Raw genomic sequence first — 24,977 nt, 5'->3', positions numbered from 1 at the left:
CACATCAAAATTTAAAATTTAAAAACATATTTAATCTTTAAAAAATATCTAAAATATTGAATTTCAGAATAAAGTTGGAGGTCATTACTACACATAAAGTATTAGTAAAATGTTTCTTCTTCTTCTTCTTTTTTTTCATACTTTTTATCTTTCTTTCACATAATTTATTATTGTTCATCTTTATTTTTGTCTCATCCATCTTTATATCAAATTCAGCAATTAAATTTGAAAACTGTCAGAGTCTAAATTTATATTTTACACCATTGGTTGTTTTTTTAACTAAAAAAGAGATGAAGGTGAATGATGTGATGTTGTTTGATATTCTTATGAAATGACTCATTATATTAAAAAAAATCAAAAATCTTAATTACAGATCGTAAAGTTGTATGTTACATGTGCAACTAAGACATTTGCATTATATGTATTTTATACAACTGTTAAACTAAATTATAATTTATTACATATAGTAGTAGTTATTAATTAAATCCAAAACTACATTAATATATATGACAGTCAAGGTGAACTATATATAGAATATAAAAGATGGTAACAAAATATTAGAAATAAAAGGATGATATTTTTACTAATAGTTTATGTACAATGTAACACTTAATTGAAAATTAAAAAGCACCTTCAAGGATTAAAACGATAATAAGTAATTAAGTTCAAAGATTAAATTGAAATTAAAAGATTGTGACATGGTAATTTTTGAAAACTTAAAATGAAAAACAATTTTCTCTTTAGACCATCGAGTTATCCTTGTATATTAATTGTTTAATGTGTCATGCAAGCCTATCTGTTTATTTTATTAGACCTCTTTTATCATCAAGATAAAATTTAAGTAATTTTTTTAACATTCAAAGATTTTTTTTTTTGTAATTATATTATTTTTATGGAATAAAATGACAATGTCACGTACTAAAGAAACAAATTTGTTATTTACCCTGATAAATGAACCATCAACAAAAGTATTTTGCATAATTGTTTCCTTTTAATATTATTAACCTCATTAACTTCATCTTTTATATCACTAATATTAATGTTTAAGTTATTCATAATAATACTAGAAAGTAATGTCTTATTTAATTAGGTGTTTTCGATCTTACCCAATATTTTGTTACATGTGTTCTTATCTACCAACGTCGATAACTATCGTGTTTTTCTTTCAGTATACATTCTGGGGGACATTTTTTAACCTTACTTCATCTTTACATTATTAATCTTAATTTCTTGATAATTTTCATAATTTTAATAGAATATGTTGTTATTTATTATTTGAATTGATTTTTAATTTAGACTAATTGTATGTGTTTGGATGGAAAGATGGATTTAAGAAAAAAAGAAAGGAGAGTGAATTTGTTTGGATTAAGAGAGATGTTAAAAAATCAAAAAAATAAATTATTAAAGTTTGTGATTGATTTAATAAATTAATAAACAATTTTTTAATAAAATTAATTAATTAGTATATCATAAAATTATTTTATTAATATATTTTAAGAATTTATTGAGTAAAAATAAATATTATATTATATCATTTTAATTTTTTATAAAAGTATAATATGTATATATATAGTTGATTCTCCTTAAAAGAATGTCAATACAAAATGACAGGAGTAATGAATTCAACAAGTAATGAATCCAATACGTCAATACAAAAATTATTTGTTTTTTATTTTTATTTTTTTTATCAGATATACCTTCTTGTATCAGGAATCATTATACGAATGTCAACTTACAAACATATAGTAATAACACAATTAGAAGTATAACGTCCTACAGTGGGTAATAATTCAAACACATCTCAAACTAACATAATTAAATACATTCATTAAAATACAAAGAATATCCCAAATTTTAAGTCATGTAATTGATATTCAATTAAACATGAACAAATACTTAAATCGATAATCACATTAAATAAAATAAAATAATATTAAATATAATGAGTTTATTGTTCAAGTCCATACAAATAAAAGTTCATTCAGCATAATATATTTCTAATTCACAATCCAATATACAAATTTTTTATTATTGTACATTTATTTTTTGTATAATCATTCTAGATGTTCTTTGGATAGAATCTCAAATTGGTTGTTTTGCTAAATTTTTTTTCAATTAGGTCCTAACATGTGAAAATTGAAGTAATTGGATCTCTACCATTAAATTGATTGAACAGAGTTAAATTTAAGAGGAGTTGACACGTTGATGTGGCTTTTAAACACTACATGGTCGAGTGTAGTTGTATAATAAGTTGAGGTGGAACATACTGACATGAATTTTGGTATTTTTAACATAAAGGAAATAGGAAATTTGAATGAAAAATTGGGGACTTTGGTACTTTTTTTCTACCACAAAGGAAAGTTCGTAAATGATGGCATGCTGAAGTATGAAGAGAAAACTTCTATGTTATCTTTTGACCTAGACACTTGGAGTTACTTCATTATAGGTAGTGTAGTGAAAGGGTTGAGGTATGTTGGATTCAAAGAGTTGTGGTACTGCGTAGGAAGGGGTTTTGTCTTGGATGACAGATTAGAGCCTTTGTATGATCTAGAGCCATGCATATGTTTAACTTGGCTAGGCTAAATGGTCAGGTTCATGTATTCGTGGTTCACACAATGTCTGAACCTTAGGTGATACAGATGCTAGAATATTTTCCAAATGATACAGCTGAAAAAGAAGTGGAACCTGTGTTGCACAAAAATGGTCAATGTATAGGTATAGGTAATGGTGAATGTGAAGGTTAAAGTGAGACATAGTATGAGGTGGCTCAAAGTGAAGAACATTTGTTATGTTAAAAGGAAGGGGCCAATGTGAACATGATGTTGAAGGTGAGAGTGAAAGACAAACTGAGGTGGCTCACTATAAAGAAGATTAGGTAGTGTGTCATAAGAGAGGGGTCAATGTGATGGCGATGATGAAGGTCAAAGTGACACACAGGCTGAGGTGCCTGACTGTGAAGGAGATGATGCTATCACATAAGAGAGAGGACATTGTGATGATAATTTGAAGGTGAGGCTGACATAAACGAGGTGCATCACTGTGAACCTACATCAATTGTAAAGGAGGAAGTTGATGTTCGTAGTTGGAGTTCATTTAGTAATCATGGTATTGTTGATGTAAATAGTGAGGGTATGGAGGCACTAATTGATACAACTATTGAGTGTGATCTAGAAGTTGAGTTAGGAGTTGGAGATTAGTCTGGTCATGTGGAAGTTGAACTTGAAAGTCTTTCATAGGAATATGATGGACCATCATGGACTAAGATATCAGACAATGACTTTGATGATAATATAAGTTGTGGGAATAAGAGGGGTTTGTCAGATGATGATTGAAAGTCTAAAAAATTACTTAGTACAGTAGATAGTGATGAAGAACATAATGAGGAAAGGGTTATGGGAAGTTCGTAACATTTTCTATGCCGAAAGCTATGGTTGATTTTAAATGGAAAGTGATGACGTATTTTGCTGAAAAGAAAGACTTTTTGGATGCTATTAAAACCTATGCGTTGAAAAATGATAGAAATTTAAAATTTATTAAAAATGATAAGAGAAGATTGAGGCTCAAATATGTGGATGAAGAAGAAAATTACTCATGGATGACATATTGTGCTTATATGGATAAAGTCCATACCTGACAGTTGATGACTATAGTAGAAATTTGCACCTACAATAGAGAACTCAACATGCACATACTTAATGCAAAGTGGTTGAGTAAGAAGTTGGAGAAAACTGAGAGAAAATCCAAAATTCAAGGGAGTGAAATTTTGTGAGAAAATAAGGAAAAAGTGGAACATTGGTATATCTAGGTGTATATAATCATATTCTAATTGCACTATATTAATTTCAAACAACATGACCTATTACTAGCTATACAAGAATTGCTTCCGAGAGTTGACCAAAGATTTTGTGTAAGGCACTTACATGCCAACTTTAGAAAGAAATACCTTGAAAAAAAATTCTAAAGCATCTAATGTGGAAGCACCTACAACGAAACACCTACAAATATGGGAGATGGAGATCAGAAAGATAAAATAGCTTAACGACGAGACTTTTAAACACTTAATAATTATTCCTCCAAGGTTTGAATTCATAACTTAGCCATATTTTATGTTTTCAATAATGTTAATATTTGTTAACCTCTTTGAATGTATATATAAAAAAGGATGAAACACGATTGACGAAAGGTGAGATAAGTAAAAGATGTGGTCTTTGTAGGAAAGTTTGACACAACAAAATTTGTTGCCCAAAAGGGACCCAACATGGTGTTGTGCACTCTGAGGAAGCACACAAACCTAGTCCATCATTTGAACCACTTATGTCATCAACACAATTTAGTCAAGTATCACATGAGTGTGAAGGCTAGCAAGAGATGAATTTTAAAAGTTTCAATTATTTTGAGGCTAAAAGTTATCTTAATACTTTTGTAATGATTGTTTGAACAATATGACCACTTTGATAATGTTATTTTGTACTTTAATCCATTTATGAATAATCTTAACAAATTTCTCCAAATTTTTTATAATCTTCCTATCAACTTCTATTTGTTTAGTGTTCACGAAAGTGTCATCATTACCTTCACACATCACATCGGTACCTATTTCTTTAATCTCATCATTAGTGCACCATCTAAAATAGTTGCAACCATCATCTTTACTTCCATTCTGTAAAAAAAAAAAAACCCAACAACCACAAGGACTTAATATTCCAACACTGACCTCTTTTGAACCATAGCTTCCATGTATTTTATCTTGTACTTAAAACAATCCCAAAATTCCTCAAAACATATTTCCTTTGTTCTTAAAACAATCCCAAAATTCCTCAAAACATATTCCAACACTGACTTAATGTTTTCCTTTGTTCTTAATAGTTTTCGTAGTTCTCAAAACATATTTCTTTCCATAATGGTAAATGACCCAAATTCCTCAATCCTCCACCACTACGACAACAAAGACTTAGGTTTTGCTTCTGCCACCCATTATAGGTGGAAAACGAACATGAATAACCCATCAACATACTTCAGTCACTGAAAGAAGTTCATGAACAAAGAAGTAGATGAATGAAGAACCAACCTCAACAATGTTCACACCAAACCAACAACCATGTACAAGAAAAAGAACCTATCTCAAAAGTGTACACCAACAACATCGAACAATAATTAGGGATTCAACTAATTAGGAATCCAAGTCCCCTTGAATTAGAGATTCAACGAAATCTCAAATTTTTATTTTAAAAATAATCAAATCCAAGAAACTAACAACTTCAATAAGTCATACACTTAAAGAAGCCACATCAATGTGTAACGTAATCCTCATTTTAATGTCGTTTAAATAATTTAAGGACAATGATCCAATTACTTTATTTTTCATAAATTAAAATCTAATTAAGATAAAAAATAAATAACAAATCATTTTGAGACTTTGAAAAAAATAAAAATTTAAAAAATGATTAAACCTTTATGTTTTAAATAATTTGAAGACTAATGAAATATCACATTTCATTTTTGTCGAAAACTACGCATCTTAACTATGAAGCATATGCAAATGAAATAGTATGATGATATTAAAAAAATAATAAAAAGTTAAATAAATAAGCTATCTATCAATATATTAAAATATTAAAGTAAAATAAATTTTGTAAACAATATACTAGTTAAGTAATTATAATGTTTTTTCATTATCTATGTAAATATCCTATTTAGTAATAAATTAAATATTGGAATTTTGAACTTACTAATTTAAAAAAATCAGTTCTCTTATTCTATGTTTTATGAAGTTTAAATATAAAGGGTTCCCTAAAATAGGAAAACATGATGCGTGACTGGTATGGCTAATCTAGCTATCTCCATTGTTAGGTTTATTGAAGATTTATTTATAATTATCTATTTTAGAATAAATCTTTCTGAGGTCTATTAAAAGTGGACTGCTTTGCTTATTTATTGCATTTTTATTTATTTCCTATGACTATTTAATGGTTAGATAATTCTCATTCAATAATGTGCATTTTTGCAATTTATTTTTCTCTTAAATTTTCAACTTTATCATTCATCTCTATACTATTTTGGAAATATTTATTTACTTGATAATTATTTAAAAAAAAATAATAAATTAACATTTAAAAAGAAATCATAAATTAAGATGAATTTACTAACAAGAGAATCTATGATAATCTATTTAAGAAAAAAAAGATAAATTTTATTAAAGAAATTAACATTTATTTTTCACAAAGCCCTCTTATATTATATATATATATATATATATATATATATATATATATATATTAACCAATGTGAAGAGAAAAACTATAACAGGAAACTTTCAGAAAGGAAATCTTGCAATGCAGAGATAATTCCTTTTGGAGTAGTAAATAAATGAACTAATTATAGTTAGAATTGGTATAATGACAGAGAATAGAATAATATGTGTGATATTTTAAATTTTAACATTGATATCTGTTGAATCTTTTCAGTTTATTTATTTTGTAATGATAAAAAAGCATTTGAAATAATTATAAGAAATTCAAATATAAAATTAGTCAGGCATGAAATATCTGGAAAATATCTCATCAGCTGTTTTGAAAAGAAAAGAAAAACCAAAATATACTTGGTGATACTATTTAAAATTGTGTCTGACTCTTAAAACTGATATAAATACTGTGCTGGCAGAAAGATATTTGTCCCAATACATGTGAATTCTCTACAGAGTGTAGTTTTGACTCACATAATTAAAATAAAATAAATATACTAATGCAATGAAATTATTGATAAGGTTTGATTATCGATTAAAAAACCTTAACATGGAATAATCCGGTTAGAGTAGCAAAGAAAGTGGGAAATTTGTTTACATTGAAGTGTAGAGAAGCTATGTGACTGTCATGGGTCCCATTCCTTGAAACATGCAACTGTCACCGGTGGCGTATTAGTAGTTAGAAATACCATTCTCATTCATTCGCACTGCGTATTCGCTCGCACGCGCCTCTCGTGAATCAGTTGAAGACAAATCAGGAACCCAAACACCGAGCTTCTGTCTATGCGCGCTAAAATGGAAGTAAAGAAGATCATTAATTTAAGTTTACAGCTATAGAGAGAGAAACGGAAGGAGAAAGAGATTCGTGGAAAATTTACGCCAGACCCACCACACCAACTAGCGGCTTTCTGTCTTCTTTATCCCAAAATTTCGGACTCTTTAGTCTCTTACTTACCACTGCTACTTTTTCTATCTTCCAACATAAAACCAATAATAATAGTAATCATCATTTTCAATCATCACCAGAATAAAGGTTGGATCGATAATAAGCTTTTGTTAATGAAGGGCAACCCGTCGCCATCGCTTCCAAGGCAAGGCAAGGCAATAACCTATTCTCACCTCTCTCTCTCTGTCTCTCTGCTGTTGAAGATGATGTGCCATTTTTTCATTTCTCTCTAAACTCTTTTCACTCTTTCTCCCTCACCTTCTCTTTTGGATCTGTCTCTTACTTTCTCATGCGATCTCTCTTCGTTAACTCCACAATGCGCCTCTGATTCCTTCCTTTCAGGTCCTTTATTCCTTTCTTATCTTCTATTTATCTCCTTTTCTTCTTTTCCATTCATCCAACCAATTATTCTTTTCCTCTGAATTTTCTCTCTCTTCTTACCTCTCTATACTCTCATTTTCTGGAATTTACTTTTAATGCTGAGTTCAGGTTATGCTGTTAGTGGTTAAACTTTGTTTGCTGTTGTGTCTATTGTTGAAGGTTTGAGGAGAAGTGGCAATGGCATCCAAACAAGGTGTGAAATCTAGAAGGTTTGGATTGAGTGGCTTAAAAGGTGCTAATTCGCCTTCTTCTTCAACTACGTCGTCTTCTAAACAGGTTCTGGATACATCGGTTGATGGCCAGAGCTCGCCGGCATCTTCTTCAGCTCGAAGTAAGCAGCGACATTTTACTCCGGAGACTGCGGCTGCAACTCCTCCTTTGGAGGCACAGAGAGTGAAAGAAAATGTCACGGTGACGGTCCGATTTCGGCCTCTGAAGTAAGTGTGAGCTTCTCCAAGTTATTGTTGTGGCTGTGTTCTTCAGTTGCCTGTTAACTTGATTGAGGTCTATGTCTGGGACAGTCCAAGGGAAATTCGTCAAGGAGAGGAAATTGCTTGGTATGCAGATGGAGACACTATAGTGCGAAATGAGTATAACCCTTCCATAGCATATGCATACGGTATAATATGCAAAACTGACATTTATGGATAGGGGTTTTTGGTATTTTACATATTTGTTCATTTGGCATATTAAACTTTTCCGTGTTTGATTTTGAGAATACTATCTCATGACTATGATAGCTACAAAATAGTAAGATGTTCTCGTCGTGATTATTCTTTTAAGGAAACTTTTCTTATACGAAAATTTCTCAAGATAGAACTAATAAAAAAAAGGTAGTAAAGCATAACACAGGAAAGATATATTCTTCTATAATCTTAGCTACCTTTCTAGCCAAAGGTACCAACGACCAAATTGTAGTGAGTGTATCTGTAGATCTAATAACTTTTCCCTCCATGCTAACCTTAAGTCTTCTGAAATTAATCCTCAGAAAATGCTCCAAGTTTTTAGATAGCCAAGGGGTAATGTAGTTGGACAAACTTCTGAAGAATATCATGTTCCACACACACTCCCAAATTAAATGTACTTCCTGTTACGTACCTTTAGGGGAGATTGCGGTCCAACCAAAATGAGAAGTATTCAGAATGAATTTCCAAAAACTTATTTGGTGATGTTTTCTGGATTGACAATTTGATAACATTTCGCAGCCTTTTAATGTAAACCATCCTTGCTCTTTTTGGGTGCCATAAGGAGAAAATCACAAGGGAGACATTATAGCTATTAATTGAAGCAGTATTGTTGGGCATCAATTTTTTAGAATCTCCTTCTTTAAATGGCATGCAACAGATTTCCCTGCTGACCAAATGATCCTTTATTCTGACACCAGATAAAAGAATATCCATGAAGCTTCTTCCTCTGAGTAGTTCCTGTTGAATTTAGAGGGCGAGGAAAATAAAGAAAACAATCTGCTGAGAATTTAGGAATTGGAATGCTTTCTTATTCTTATTAAAGAGAATGTAGTGCATAGTTTCTGCATATCATCCATATATATAGACTCTTGGTAGACTTAATTAATGGAGACTATTGCCTAGGATTATGATAAATGATGCAACTTCCTAGACACTAGCACCCTTGAACGTTAAATGCATTTTAGCATGTCATACATAGACCACCCACTCTTCAAATAAACCACACTGGAGTTTTATTGACGACAGATGCTAGACAAAACTAGACTGAAAGCATAATCTAGCCTTATGGGAGAAAAAGTGTGTCTTTGCGGGTATCTCAATTTCATTTATATTTTGGATCATGGGGTCCCAAAGGAAAAACGGTTGAGAGTCTCTTAACGTAGGAGGCTGTACTGAGAAAAGGCCATTTGAGGGTTTGGCTGTTGGATCCAATCTAATAATCAACAGAGTTCAGAATATAATCCTCTAAATTAATTCTGGCCAACGGATTATTTGTTACATTAATTTTGAAGTGAACAACAAAAACAGTAGTCAACAACAATAGAGCTGTAGTGCATGAATTAAAGTTATCCATCGGGTTCTACCTAACAAAACCGAAAACATCTGTAAAACTACAAGATCTTTATCAATAGTTCTCCTAGTGTTCATGGCACAGGTAAAGTAATGATTTTCACAAAGATTTCACGATCCTATTTGAGATAGAAAGATTTCAATGTCATGAAATTGTATATTTATCTCAAACCCAATCAATCATCATGTAATGTACATTTCATGCTCAATAAATAGCCCCCCCTATCTCTCATTTGCTGATGCTATGTACTGATCTGTTATTTTTATTTATCTCTAGATCGTGTCTTTGGTCCCACAACCACAACTCGTCAAGTCTATGATGTTGCTGCTCAGCATGTCGTTAGTGGTGCTATGGAGGGCATCAACGGTAAATAACAGATTGAATTTACTACTTACCACCTATTTAGTATGGTCGTAAAACAAAATCTGTTCTTGCTTTAGTCAAGTCAACCTAATTCCTTAATATAATTCAGATCACATTTTGGATGTATTAGATTTGAAATATTACTGAATCTTGATCAATGACAACTAATTAGGTAATTGTATTAAAGCTAGTCTATTTTGACTTGGCTGATTATCTCTTGGCTAGAAACTGATGCTCACTTAAATTACAATTGTTATTTTTACTTTAGTAGAGTTGCATCAAAAGATGTAAGAGCAATGCATTTTAGTCAAAGATTTCCATATTTTACTTCTTCAACATGACAAAATCAGATATAATTCTGTATCAATGATCGAATACCTTTTAGAAAAATTCTGGGGGGACAAAACCACCCGTACAATTTTTATTCTTTTGTATAGATGTCATATCATTTGGCTTTTTTTGGTCACTCCTCTTATAACAAAACAATATTGCAAACCATGTTTGATTAGGCTGTTAGCCAGATCATGATATAATCCCTAGAGGTTTGTGATTGGCATCATAGCAATCAGTTTGCACAGAGAAATATCCGGCTGAGTAACTTCCAGATTATTTTTTTGTTTGTATACCAGGCATATTGAATAATTAACGTATGAACTCCTGTGATTTTCATACAGGTACGGTGTTTGCATATGGGGTAACAAGCAGTGGAAAGACTCACACAATGCATGTGAGAGCACACTTATTTTCTACCTTTATCTTTTGCTTGTTTATGACAAATTTACATATTTGTTTTTCTTTTGGTCTTTCAATGTCATGCTATATAAGGTTATCAAACTTTAAACCATACTTATTTCACAAAAAAAGCAATTACTGACCATTGTGATACTTGCCCTATTTTATTATGATATATTATTGGTGGGTTGGTAGCTTGAGGTTGTTTATCTTTGTTGAGTTTCATGGTTTTTCTGGACTTGGACATTTAGTTTTGATGGAAATCTCATGCTGACTAGAGATAAGTCCAATTTATAGTATTTAAGAGGATGCAATGTCATCTTACAAGTCGATTTTGTAAGGTTGAGTTAGGTTTAAAATACACTTCTTGTTATCAAAGTCATTTAGAGTATATTCTAATAAGATTTATTATTTGTTGGAACTATCATGTTATCCTGTATGAAGCCGCTATCACGTGTTATGAAGCCGCTATGGTATCACCCACAAATTTTCAGTATTTGTTATACTCTCTAATTTGGTTCCTTCTTGTATTAAATTTAGGTTAGTGAGCATAATAAGTACTGAAATTTTACTATCTCATAGTAGGTAACATGCTGATTTTGGAATAGTAAAAATTTGAATTACTGCTTGTGATAGATGTATAAAAGTATTATTATTTATCTTAGGTGTTAGTGCGCTAGCTACTGTCATATTTCACTCAATCAAATTCTTCATTGCTTGAACAAGCTCGAAATCATTTTGTTCAAAGCTGTAACTTACCAAGCCTTGATCTTTGTAAAGGTGGTCTTTTAACATAGTTTGGCTGCCGTTATATTATTACATATACTGAACAATCGAAGGCTGCAAGCCCTGAAGAAGTTATTGTAACTTCGGCCATTGTTTAGCTTTTACGTACCTTCTCTTCTACTCAATAATCTGTCATTCTGCATAATCTGGTAAAAAATAGTCAATAATATCTGTTATTGTGACAATTGCTGATAGTGTTAAGTTCTTATATGAATTTGTATTGGTTGATGTGACACTATATGCTCATTAGTTCATATCATACCTCTTGCTTACAAGTTCATATTTGCAGGGTGATCAAAGATCTCCAGGAATTATACCCCTTGCCGTTAAGGATGCTTTTAGCATTATCCAAGAGGTTGTCAAATACTACTCTCTTCGCTGCACCCTTTATTATAGAAATTACATAGTCTGATTTTACTGTGTGCAACAGACTCCAAACCGCGAGTTTCTCCTTCGAGTTTCATACTTGGAGATCTACAATGAGGTAGGCTTTCTTGCTATGCAGTTCGTACCTTGTGATACCGTGCTCATGTGGATTTCGTCTCCCATAGACATAGCTATTTCCCTCGTGACTTTGCATGAAAAGAAATTTAATGAATGCAAATTTCAAGGCTTCTCTTTTATTTAGGTGGTTAATGACTTATTAAATCCAGCAGGACAGAACTTACGAATCAGAGAGGATACTCAGGTACTAATAATAGCTTTTCTTATCTTTCTTCCTCTATATTTATATCTATACCGCTAAATTATGAGTGAAGATTCTCTTTTCCGAATTTATATGATTTATTCATACTTGAAAAGATATCTGAAATTTTATATTATATTTTAATTTAGAAGTGCATACAACATATAGATCGACTTAAAAAAATAAATTATAGCAGATATTTTAGGCTCCAAATGTTTACATGATAATAGTAAGAAGGAATTTGGGAAAATTAATGATAATTACAATGATTAGGAAATATTCTACACATAATTAAACTTTACAATAGTCCTTGAAACTGGTGAATGAATATCTATTATACTCAACTTGTTGATATATCTTGATAGTGTTTCATGAGAAGTCCGTTGGTTTAGTACATTTCCTGGTCAATTGAACCAAGTGACATTTTGATGCATAAAAGCAAATTTTGGTTTATAACTGGTGATTTACTCCATCTTCTTAAATGAATGATTATTAACAATTCTTGGATTTTACTGTGTTGAACATTAGTGAGATGAGTTTTTGAGAAATTAATATTTTGTTGTCGAACCTAGTGAAAGATAAAATGTGATTCTAGTGGCAAAGTGTTTTTTTATGTTTTATATAATAAATAACTAAATTGTTTCAGACACTGTTCCAAATACTTCTCAATGTGTACGACTCCTTTATTTTGTTTCATAAACCTTCTTTCTTGTCATTTCTTTATATAAAATGCATAATATAATTGAAGCCATCAGCATATTAACAAAGTCAGACGTATAGTTGTTGAAATACTTATTCAAAGTTCTATAAACAGAAGTATTTCGAAGGAGGCCTGTATCATTTGTACATTGAATAATATGTAGGGCACCTATGTTGAGGGAATAAAGGAAGAGGTTGTACTCTCCCCTGCTCATGCACTGTCTCTTATTGCAGCTGGAGAAGGTAAAATTTCCTGCTAGGTTTGTTTATATGTGGATTATTTTAGTTTACTCTCTTCAAGTACCATAATAACGTGGACTGTTATGTTTTCTTCTCTTTTGTTTTGTACTCAATATATTAATTAATTATTTTTTATGTACTTTTGAATTGAGTATTTGTGTAAAGAGTGATGGAGAAAACAAGCTTTCACACTCATCCCCTTAATACTCATTTGGCTACTTTCTTATATGAAAATGGCTATGCTTACGAATTAAAATACTAGGTGCACTGTTTGACAAATATAGTCTTCTAAAAAAGTAGTCAGTGTTTATAATAAAAACTAAATAAAACTGTTTATTGGTCATTTGAATGATCATAAGAATTGGTTTCTTCTGTAATTCCACTAATGCCTCGCTGTTTTGTTATTTAATGCCCCTTTCTCTATTCTTGATAAAATTTCGATTTGATAACAGAGCACAGACATGTTGGGTCCACAAACTTTAACTTACTCAGCAGTAGGAGCCATACGATATTTACCCTGGTGCGTTTACACCGTCTTAAACGAAGAATCATGCTGTTTTATCTGTTTAACAACATTGTTCTTAATATTATGCACAAATTTTATCGATGTTTATGTTGACTTCATTGTGTTTAGTTACTACATAGCACTTAGATGTAATTAGCGCATAATGTTGCTACACAGTTGATAATTTATTTTGGTAAACAAATGAATTACCACGGGAAAACTCTTGAATAAAAACATACCATTATTCAACTCAAAACTTCTCGATAAGAATTCCCCTTATTATCGTTTTTTTTTCTAAAATGAGGACCTGTTGGAAGGTGGGGGTTGTTATTAAAACTATATCCTAAATAGTCAGCCAGATCATCAATGATAATTGATATCAATCTCGACCTTGAGTAGTTCAAGAACAAGAAAATGGAACACCAAGATGTTAGCTATTTTTATCAATTGCTTTTATGTATATGTTGTTCTTTTATTCTTTCTAATTTCATACAGTTTTGTAACAGAGTATAGAGAGTAGTCCATGTGGTGAAAACAGCGAAGGAGAAGCAATAACACTTTCACAACTGGTAACCAACTTAAACTTTTTTGGTTGTATTTGCTTCAACATGGGTAATGATTTCATGTTCACGTTTCATATATTTTTTGGTTTCTTACATTTTTAATATTTTACTTATATTTGCAGAATCTCATCGATCTAGCAGGTTCGGAGAGCTCTAAAGCTGAAACTACTGGCATGAGAAGGAGAGAAGGGTCTTATATCAATAAAAGTCTTCTAACACTTGGAACTGTGAGGTCTCAAACCTTTTCTTCTCACTGTATGTTAGAATGCAATATCAAAATGTTTATTTGTTTTCCTTAACAACTAGAACCTTTATGATCATGTGATCTAGAGTTCAATCTTTTTGGTCCCCCATTCTTTCATACAAAAGTTAAATTTCAACGGTAGGTGGGCCTATGCATTTGCCAAGCTTTAAAGCTCTAAAGTGAGGAGGCACACTTGTGTGAAACCATTTATATGCTTTAATCCAATAGCTTAAACTTTTGAAGTAATTGGTGCGTAACAGATCTGATTGCCAGCCCCCCTATTGACATCATAGGACTTCAAGACATGGTTTGTTGTGGGTAATGGTTGGCTGAAGCTAAATAAAAAACTGAATAGGGTGTTTCAACCTTGGGATCAAGTGGTGAACATGGTGCGATTACTTGAATTGTGGCTATAGCTAAGGCCTTAAACTTTGGTTGTAGCTTATCACTACCAGATTGTCTTTGCCAGTAGTCATCACGAACAAATATAATACACATATATGATGCATATCTAATACAACAATACTATCATTCTAAAAGTATGTAGGATAGAATACGTTTAAGATACATATCCTAATATGTATAAAAATTTATGAAACAAAAATAAATTTATAAATTCAGTTCTACAAATCCAAAATATGACAAACTTCTTTGTCATTAACAAAAACAATTATAAATCATGGTCATCATAAATCACTTGCTATTGGTCTGAAATACAAATAACTTAACTATTGCTTTACTTTAGAATGTTTTCAGTTCTTCATCTTAAGATGTGCAGCAATCAATTGCATTTTCCTCTGCCATTGATAGAATGACAGTACATTGATGTGAAGTGGTTTCCAAGCATAGATAATTTCACTGGATGCTGTTATATTCAAGAACGTGTGTTTATGCCTGTGTTCAATTGTAATTATCTTTGTTCCACAGGTTATTTCAAAATTGACTGAAGATAAGGCCAGTCACATACCTTATAGGGATTCCAAATTGACTAGAGTACTTCAGTCTTCGCTAAGTGGTCATGGACGTGTTTCTGTAAGGCTTCCATCGTGTAGATAATTTTTCATGCATGCATATATTTGGCAAAGTTAGATATTATTTTACATTTCTTTGTGGTAGAAATGCTTAAACATAAATCAGCAATTCTAATAGCTTATTATCATTTTAAATACAGCTTGTTTGCACCGTAACTCCATCATCAAGTAGTACTGAAGAGACACATAACACATTGAAGTTTGCTCACCGGGCAAAATACATTGAAATACGGGCATCGCAAAACAAGGTATGTTAAATTTGATAGCTACTTTTTTGCTAAATCAGAATTTTATTGCTACCTATAACAGAGTACAATATGCACACAATATAAAGAACAAGAAACAGCACCTAATCCTTCTTCAGCATAAATCCATTACTTGTATTATGTTAGACACGAGTACAGAACATGAGCTTAATCATAAGATCTTCTGAGCAACAAGTATGCCAAAGATCCCATTGTTATATTCCCTCCATGTATGATATTGGTAGGAGTAATGTTGCACGTGAATTATGGGTCTACCCCCTGTTTGTAAAATACCTTGCTATTCAACTTATTTCTCCATAAGCATTTCTAGAAGAGAAAAATAGGAGAAAAAGTTATACAGTTTTCTCCATAAGCTACAATTAATTTATGCACAAGTCTTTTTTTTTTTTTATCAACAGATGTTAGTTGTTAGTATTTAGATAGTAGAGGGAGTTGAACTGCACCCTCCGTGGGGTGGGCTGTTGTAAACAGACTATTATATATAGTTTGTACAGGGTTATTTTCTTTAGTTTTGAGTTTTTGTTAGACAAAGGAAATGGAGAGACAGGTCCTCTTAAAAGACCTGATGTTGTGTGTGTTTGACATTGGTAGGAAGTAATAAATTCTTGGAGTTCTTTTTAGGAAGTTCTTTTTAGGAAGTAATAAATTCTGGGTACCTATCATTGGTATTCAAAGTCACTTTCCTGGTGCTGTGGTGGTGGTAAGGCATGGTAAATATGAGAATGGAGTCAAGATTAGATGGGTTGGAGTGAATAGTGCAAGAACAGGAACATGAGAATCAAAGATGGTTCCAAAGGTTGGAGGAAATGATTGAGGGACTGACGGTGATGGTAGAAAGATTAGCATCCTCTGATAAACATACAGAGGATAGTGCTTCTATTGTCAAGGGAGGCAGTCCAGATAAGGAGGTGGGAAGTTCATGCATGACTTCAAAATGGAGGAAGTTAGACATTCCAGTTTTTGCAGGAGAGGAGGCTTATGGCTGGACTAACCGGTTAGAGAGGTATTCTAGGTTGAAAGAAGTCAATGAGGAGGAGAGGATGAGGGCTCTTATGGTTGCTTTGGAGGGGAAAGCCCTGAATTGGTTTTAATGGTGGGAAACCTATAATCCAAATCCCACATGGGAAGCTTTCAAAGACACGGTGGTAGACATTTTCAGCCAACATTGCTGCAAAACCCATTTGAAGTTTTGGTTGGGCTACGCCAAACTGGACTAGTGGGAGAATATATTGAACCATTTGAACAATATGTTGGATTCTTGAAAGGAATATAGCAAGACTGTTTGATTGGCATATTCTCGAATGGTTTCAAGGAAGAAATAAAGGCTGAGGTTAAGCTGTATGAGCCCAAGAATCTTTCTGAGTTAATGATGAAGGCTCAAATGGTGGAAGAAAAGGTTAGAGTCACCACCAAGGGGAATCTCTCACTGTGCAGCTTCAAAGTAACACATACAGACAATTGCCACCTACTCGTAGTTACTCAAAGGAAGGGGGAAATTCAGTGGGTTTTACCAACTCTAACAGAGGAACTGGAGAGAGCAGTAGCTATGTGAGCACCATCAATAGTTCTCTTGCTGGGACTCAACAGAGAGGGACACCGTTTAGAAAATTGTCCCAAGAAGAATTGCAAGATAAGATAAAAAAGTGCTTATGCTTCAGGAGTGATGAGAAGTTTGGGCCTAATCATACTTGTAAAAATAAACAGCTCCATATGCTACTTATTTCAGAAGAGGAAATTGAGGAGTTAGGAGAATTTGCTGCTGCATTTATAAAGAATTTCCAGACTTTCACCTTGAGGATAAGGTGAATCTTCATGAAGGGGTATTGATATGTTTGATACCGTCTACAAAAGAAGAAAAAAAGAAGGTAGTTAGTACAGTTGAAAACACCTCCCACTCATTGAAAACAGCTAGGTAGCTGCTACTGCCATATTAATAAAGAGTTTCCTGCTTTTCACCTTGAGGACAAGGTGAAACTTCATGGAGTGGTATTGATAGGTTCAAGGGGAAAGTTTATGCAAGAAGAAGTAAGGGAGACAGACAGTTATAATTGTCTGTGGGGTGGGCTATCGTAAACAGACTATTATATATAGTCTGTACAGGGTTGTTTTCTTTAGTTTTGAGTTTTTGTGAGACAAAAGGGAAGGGAGTGACAGGTCCTCTCAAAAGACCTAGTGTTGTGTGTGTTCTACATTCTAGTGCAGACCAAACTGTTTGGTCTCTTTGCAAGATCATCCAAGAACCTGTGTTGTAGTTCTTTGTGGAAGTAATGAATTCGGGTATAGTGTAACTCAACTTTATAAAATCGGCTGGAAAGACGAAGTCTTTTAGATTTATAAGAATTAGATTACTCATACCTCTAGTTGAGTGGGATCTCAATCCGTCTGGAAAGACGAAGTCTTTTAGATTTATAAGAATTAGATTACTCATACCTCTAGTTGAGTGGGATCTCAATCCGTCGAGAGCTGACATCCTTGCTGCTAGACTCAAAGATGCTTCACTTAGCCTTTTTGGTGAGTCCTGGAAGTAGCCCCTTTTTCTATCTACTAGTGACCAACTTTGACAGGCCACAACTAATATAGACAAGGGGTAACCGTAATTTAGGAAACTTTCTAGCACTTTATTTATAGTAATACTAGATTGAAGTTCTAACTGATATGGAAACAAATCACAAGATAATAAGGAAATGAGGAAACCCATTGCACTAATACTAAGAACATTTATAGAAACTAAACAATAGTTCCAAGAGATAATGCAAGATACTCTAAATTACTCTAAACTGTAATGATTTGTTTTTTTATCAGCAACTATAATTTATATTCATATTATGGTTGTATACAATAGACTGTAATGATATGATAAGATATTATTAGATGTCTTACATATATTCTAGAGGGGGGATTTTATATGTATATGCAGTAGTTGATGTTTTAATCTTTAAAATGTGTACTTTGGAAACAAGATGGTGTTGACTTCTCTTTACTCCATTGCTCTATCCTTATTCTTTCTGCTCTCTTTATTTTTTTTTTAAATTTAAAATTACCTGCAGATAATTGATGAAAAGTCACTTATCAAGAAATACCAACAAGAGATTCAATGCTTAAAGGAAGAATTGGAACAATTAAAGAGAGGTATTGTCACAGTTCAACCTAAAGATACTGGGAGTGATGACATTGAGCTCCTAAAACAGAAGGTAGGTAATGTTATATATAAATCGTGGCCTTTTATTTTATTTGATTGTTAGGACTCTCGATATATAGGGTAGGGGTTCACTTAGTCCAAGAGTAACTCTTGTTTAACTTACTATACTTGATAACTTTTTATAAACCTTGAATTTTATTAATCTAACTTTTGGTTTGGGAAATCACATTAAGTAGATCAAGCATACAAAGTTTAATGCAATTTAAAAATAATTCTTTATTTCATCAATCAACTTCATTTAAATGTATATCAAAGATAATATCGCATGATTCTGTGGTTGAATTTGAGACTTTGATATATATCAAAGATATCACAAAATATTACACACACACATTAGATTTCAAAATGTTAAATTTCTGCGCTTTCCTAGAAGTCGAGCGTGAACAAGGGGACATTTCAGTACTCCCTCCATGGTAGCTTGTGCCGTACCACTTTTTCAAAAATTTTAATTAATAAAATTAGGTGTAATGAAATTCCTTTTAGTAGTCCTTACCATCTAATCTCGATGGGACTAAAAGAGATTAAAAAGAGACATGCAATAGAGCCTTATAAAAATATATTTTTAAATATAATTGTAAAAGGTCTAACTTTTTCAACTATGCACAGACCAAATGCAGTAACTTCCATTAATTAGCCTATAACTTTTATTATTTGAGTCTATAATTTTAGTGAAATGTGATTGTACTCCCTTTTTTGGTGGGAGTACCCAAGTGAACCCTGCATAGATATCGTACGCTTCTTTATTAAATTCTAAAAGTTATAATGTAAGAATTTCGAAATGAATTTACTTTGTTATTGTGAAGTAAATTTGCTGCACATTGGGTTCCTCATTATCCTGTAGTTAGCGTTCTGATCTTGAATGGTTCTCAATTTCAATTATTCAAGTTAGAAGATGGTCAAGTTAAGTTGCAATCCAGATTGGAACAAGAAGAAGATGCTAAAGCTGCTTTGCTAGGCAGAATTCAACGGTTGACGAAGTTAATTTTGGTCTCCACAAAAGCGTCACCATCTACAAGATTTCCTAATAGACCTGGTCCTCGTAGAAGACACTCTTTCGGGGAAGAGGAGGTATTACTCATGTTGCATCAACTTTCTCCCTTTTCTTCTAAATACTAGGATTTAATATTACTTATAATTCTCTTCATTTTTTAATTTTCGGTTATGTTTTTAGCTGGCATACCTTCCATACAAAAGGCGGGATTTAATCTTGGACGAGGAAAATGTTGATTTGTATGTTAATCTCGAGGGAAATGCTGCAATAGCTGATGATTCTCTAAAGGGCGAGAAAAAGATGAAGAAACATGGACTACTAAATTGGTTGAAGTTACGGGTAAGTTTCTCATCACTCCATTGTAGTTTGCTGAGGATACGAATATTTGTTACATGATAGAAATATGTTTTTCCGTCTCTTTACTTGTAGAGCTTGCATAATTCTTTTTCTTCCGTTTTCTTTTAACCTATCAGAATTATGTGACGGATCCTCTTATTTGTTGTTCCTTCTTAACCACTCGACGTATTTTAGTAATCAAGAATCTAAAATAATCTGTAGCTCTTGCAACAAACGGGTTTACCAATAGCTTTTTATGTACTCCTTGGTCTTGTTCCTTTATTCTTAACGACTCTTCGGAAAATGGTGTCATGAACTAACCATCCCTTAAGCCTAAGCTATTAGGTGTCAATACATAAACTGTTTTATAAACAATTGCATCTCTAACAATTGGGATGTGTTTTGTTTCTTCGCTTGGAATCTAGGAAGTTTATAAGTAATATTTGAAATTTGAGAATCACGAGTTTCAATTATCAATCCAAAATTAATTGCATGCTGGTGTGTGCTTGATTAGGTTCCTTGTTTAACATCTTATATAACATTAGCTATATAAATAATGGATCGTTTCATTCTGGGTACTTGCAAGTTGATTTCTGTTTGTTTAAGATAGTGTCTTTCACTGTTTTTATCAGAAACGAGATAGTGCCTTGACAGGCACAAGTGATAAATCTAGTGGAGCAAAATCAACTAGCACACCTTCTACACCTCAAGCAGAAAGTGGTAATCATGTGGAGTCTAGACTTTCTCATTCTCAACCTGCAGAAAGCTCTCCCTCTGCTGATCTTGCATCAGAGGCAAGAGAGGAGAAATATATTCACGAGGATAGTTTAATGGGGCAAGACACTCCTTTGGTATGTAAATGCTATTATTTATGTTTCTTACTGTAGCTTTGATGAAAAATGCCAATTACTAGCATTTGGAAATTTTCATATTCACTCATTGAACAGGACAAAAAAACTAGGCAGTGTATATATGCTTTTTCAAAAAGTGTAAAGTGATTGTCATGTGAAAACTAACTTAAATGCTTTAAAACCACCAAAGAAACCTCATTTTTGCTGGTACTTCCTATATTTTTTGGTCTCTGGTGTTACCCTCAAGTGCGGCGCAGTCAATGAGTGTCCTTTTCTAGCCAGAAAAGTTTCTTTCGGTGTCCCACATGATTTATTTGGATTGTGATCAGTTATACCTCTTTTAGTTTTCAAATATTAGAATACTTCTTCATCTGCTGATCTCATTTTACTTGTTTGTTGAAGACACTGTACCTGAGCTGATTACTAATTCGCTGTTCTTAGTGGGAAAATATCTATAACATTAGAATGAAGGAATATGGTGGATTTGTAATTCTTATATGATTCTTATGTCCTTGGCAAAGATGTGTGATGAGTATATATTATTTGGAAATCTATATTTTTATCTCATTAGATTGTGTTCTCATTGCATTTGGACTTAATTTCTAGACAAGCATCAAATCTGTTGATCAGATTGATCTTCTGAGGGAGCAGCACAAGATTTTGTCTGGAGAAGTGGCACTTCATTCAAGTGCTTTGAAGAGGCTGTCTGATGAAGCAACAAGAAATCCTCAGAATGGTCAGATTCATGTAGGTTACCAATACCTCTTTGTCTATATAGATGGAATTGTGTTTATTTGAGTGATTAGAGTTATTACTGTGACTGTTTGGCTGAAAATTTTGTGTAATTCAAACAAAGGTGGAGATGGAAAATTTGAAAGATGAAATTACCGCAAAGAGTGAACAAATAGATTTGCTGGAAAAGCAAATTTCTAATTCTTTCATTGCCTCAGACAAGACTGAACAGTCAGGAGCATTGCAGGTATGTTCACTAGGCATCATTATTGCCGTTTCACTTGTTTTTAGTCAAGCTTAATACTTTATTTGTTCAACAGACTGTTGCTGAGCTGATGACACAACTAAATGAAAAATCCTTTGAACTCGAGGTGACAGTTATTTACGCCTTGCTAATTTTTGCCAAATCCATTTTATTAGTTCTTAAATAAAATTATATTGTAGTACTTTCCAATCGGAATAAAAGATACGTTTTAGTTATGTCAACAATTTGATACAATCAATATTTTTAAAGCCATACTTCTGATCATGCAAGACAGCATAGGGTTCTTATATGATTATGTAGCATAGATGTTTCAAATTCTAAAATTTCTACTCTGCATGAACATGTCTCCTTTCTGGTTACTTTTAGACGATCCCAGTATTAACTAATGCACATTATTGTGCTTATTCAGGTGAAAGCAGCAGATAATCGTATAATTCAAGAACAGCTTAATCAGAAGGTGAAATAAATTTTTGTGTGAAATACTTATTGTATCTTTTTGTCGTGTCCTTAGCTAAGGGATTAATTGGATTATCAGATTTGTGAATGTGAAAGCCAGCAAGAAACAATTGCCTCTCTGAAACAGCAACTTGCAAATGCGGAGTTGAGTAATTCCAGCCTTGTTGTCAACCATTCACAAAATTTCTCAGTAACGAAAGACTATGGTGGTGAAATTCACCTTGACAAGGGGAATAAGATGATAAACAATTCTAATGAAGGGATTCATTTGCAAGTACAGGTATATTTTTTTTCCTTCTGCAAACTTCGTTTTTCGGGTGCTCTTACAATACTTAGTCTTGCATTCCTGTGTCTGTGATTACTTTTCCAGCAATTTGTCATAAAATCTGCATATTAACGTAATGTGCATATTAATTTCTCATTGTTTTTAACTTTACTATCACCGGGCAAAGATTTATTTTAAGAGCTCTATCTTGTTATGATTTATGAGTGGCAACTGGCAAGGGAGCTACTCTTAACTGTTGGATCTACTATACCACGTATAATCAAGATTAGAAATTACTTTAAATTATAACTTGACGTTATATTCTAATCTTAGGCGATGTACATGATCCCATTGTCAAGACATGTACATCAAAACCTCAGCCTGTCTACAATCCCACGCTTTTACGTTTGAAAAGATTGGGGCCTACTCATGATTCGATTGATCCAATTTTGATTCAGCAAAGTACCTGATTTCCTATTTATTTCTCTGACAAAAAATTGAAAAGTGTAATTGGTTTAAGGGTCTGTTTGGATACATGCTAAAAGAGTAATTGAGAATCTCTCTCTCTATATATACATATATGTATGTATTCCAGTAAAAGAACTCTTCTAGCTTTGTATCCAAGTTGACTTTGTATCTTAACTCCCATTTGACCTTGTTTTCTACCTTCAGAGCTTTCAGTTTATGAAGGAAACCTTTTAAATAGTTATCAAATTAAAAATTTTACGCACCGAAAAGTTAAAACTAACATCTACATTATTCCTGAGACAAGAAATGTCCAACTGACTGATTGTTTCTATCTGCCATCTATTCTGCGTTTAGTCAAGTTATCTTTGTGTGTATTTGGTATGGCGTTTGAAGTCTCCAATTCACGTTTCAAACGTTAAAAATGAAAGCTACTGAAAATAACTCCATCTATCCACGTTTGAATTCATCCGGAATCAAATTAAGCATGTACTTCAAATGGCATAAAGTATTTTGTATATAATCATCATTCCCACTTATCTTGTGCACTCAATCAGACAAGTGAGATAGAAGAGCTAAAGCAGAGAGTGGCACAACTAACAGAATTAAAGGAGGAGTTAGAATTCAGAAATCAGAAGTTGGCAGAAGAGAGTTCATATGCTAAAGGGCTAGCTTCAGCTGCTGCTGTTGAGCTTAAGGCACTGTCAGAAGAAGTTGCCAAACTCATGAACCAGAACGAGAGACTAGCTGCTGAGCTAGGTGCATCCAAGAATTCAACCACTGAGCGTAGAGCTAGTGGCACAGTCCACAATGGACGAAGAGAAAGCCACGTCAGAGTTAGACGAAATGATCAGGGTGGATCAAACACCAATATCAAGAGAGAATTAGCCCTGAGCAAAGAAAGGGAACTTTCATATGAAGCTGCCCTTTTAGAGAAAGATCACAAAGAGGCCGAACTTCAAAGAAAGATTGAGGAGTCAAAGCAAAGAGAAGCATACCTGGAAAATGAGCTTGCGAACATGTGGGTCCTTGTAGCTAAGCTTAAAAAGTCACAAGGAGCTGAAACTGAAACTGATGTTTCAGGGTCTACTAGAGAGAGTGTGCAGATGAATGGTTTTGATGTTTGATGTGATATTGTAATAGTGGTTGTTGATCCATTATTACAATTTTCTTTCAATAGGAGTGGTTTGAGAGAGAGGTGTGTAAAGATTGTTGCTCTCTGGAAAGTGTGCTATTTTCTTTTTCCCCTCCATCCCCTATCCTTTTTGGTCCATAGCCAAGCTTCGCATCCTTTCTCCCTGCATTCTTACCTCTATTCTTCCAGGTGTTGAGCTAATTTGGTTTTGGTTTTTATTTGGTTGACATGTCTAAGGAATGACATTCAAAGCATACAAAGTAATGCTGCCTTCAAATTTGCTTTCATAATGAAGTTGCCCTCGTCTCCCTTTGCCTTAATTTTTCCTGTTAATTACAGGACAAACATTTTATTATTATTATTATTATTATTGTTACATAGGTATAAAACTGAAAGGTAAAATCTTAATATAATGTTTAATTTGAATAGAACATTTACAAAAGTTGTATTCATTTTATAAAATTTATAAATTATTAGTATTATATTTTATTCTTAATTGTATTTTAAAACTAAAATAAAGTAAAGAATAAAATAAATTATCCCAATACTAAAAGAAATTTTAT

At 32.7% G+C, this 24,977-nt stretch overlaps 1 protein-coding gene across 3 annotated transcripts; it reads left to right on the top strand.

Annotated features, from left to right (window-relative positions):
• The first annotated feature begins 7,191 nt into the window (after positions 1-7,191).
• On the top strand, positions 7,192-24,704 carry LOC124832915 (kinesin-like protein KIN-7K, chloroplastic). Of its 3 annotated transcripts, none has more exons than XM_088115294.1 (24): positions 7,192-7,337; positions 7,728-8,005; positions 8,090-8,187; positions 9,882-9,971; positions 10,643-10,695; positions 11,776-11,841; positions 11,917-11,970; positions 12,115-12,174; positions 13,035-13,113; positions 13,563-13,630; positions 14,122-14,184; positions 14,301-14,405; positions 15,350-15,454; positions 15,594-15,701; positions 18,767-18,910; positions 19,804-19,986; positions 20,090-20,248; positions 20,878-21,096; positions 21,703-21,843; positions 21,953-22,075; positions 22,149-22,199; positions 22,503-22,550; positions 22,629-22,829; positions 23,837-24,704. In XM_088115294.1, exons 2-24 carry the CDS (start codon positions 7,746-7,748, stop codon positions 24,404-24,406), a joined length of 3,048 nt encoding a protein of 1,015 aa, XP_087971420.1. In that variant the 5' UTR covers positions 7,192-7,337; positions 7,728-7,745; the 3' UTR covers positions 24,407-24,704. The 3 variants fall into 3 exon arrangements, with proteins under 3 accessions (XP_087971420.1, XP_087971419.1, XP_047163207.2); XM_088115293.1 differs by having other exon boundaries at positions 7,198-7,342; XM_047307251.2 differs by lacking the exon at positions 7,192-7,337 and adding an exon at positions 7,360-7,529.
• Positions 24,705-24,977: the final 273 nt, after the last annotated feature.

This window comes from Vigna umbellata, chromosome 5, assembly GCF_029865625.1.
Source record: "Vigna umbellata cultivar VRB3 chromosome 5, Vumbellata_1.0, whole genome shotgun sequence".
In the NCBI taxonomy this organism is placed as follows: Eukaryota; Viridiplantae; Streptophyta; class Magnoliopsida; order Fabales; family Fabaceae; genus Vigna; species Vigna umbellata.
This window is presented reverse-complemented; position numbering and strand designations above follow the sequence as displayed.

Bases quoted from the DNA above. Each gene is read 5' to 3' on its own strand.
- LOC124832915 (XM_088115294.1), top strand. From the start codon at position 7,746: ATGGCATCCAAACAAGGTGTGAAATCTAGAAGGTTTGGATTGAGTGGC. The intron at 9,972-10,642 runs GTAAATAACAGA...ATTTTCATACAG, and splicing joins TGCTATGGAGGGCATCAACG to GTACGGTGTTTGCATATGGG. The intron at 21,097-21,702 runs GTATGTAAATGC...CTTAATTTCTAG, and splicing joins TGGGGCAAGACACTCCTTTG to ACAAGCATCAAATCTGTTGA.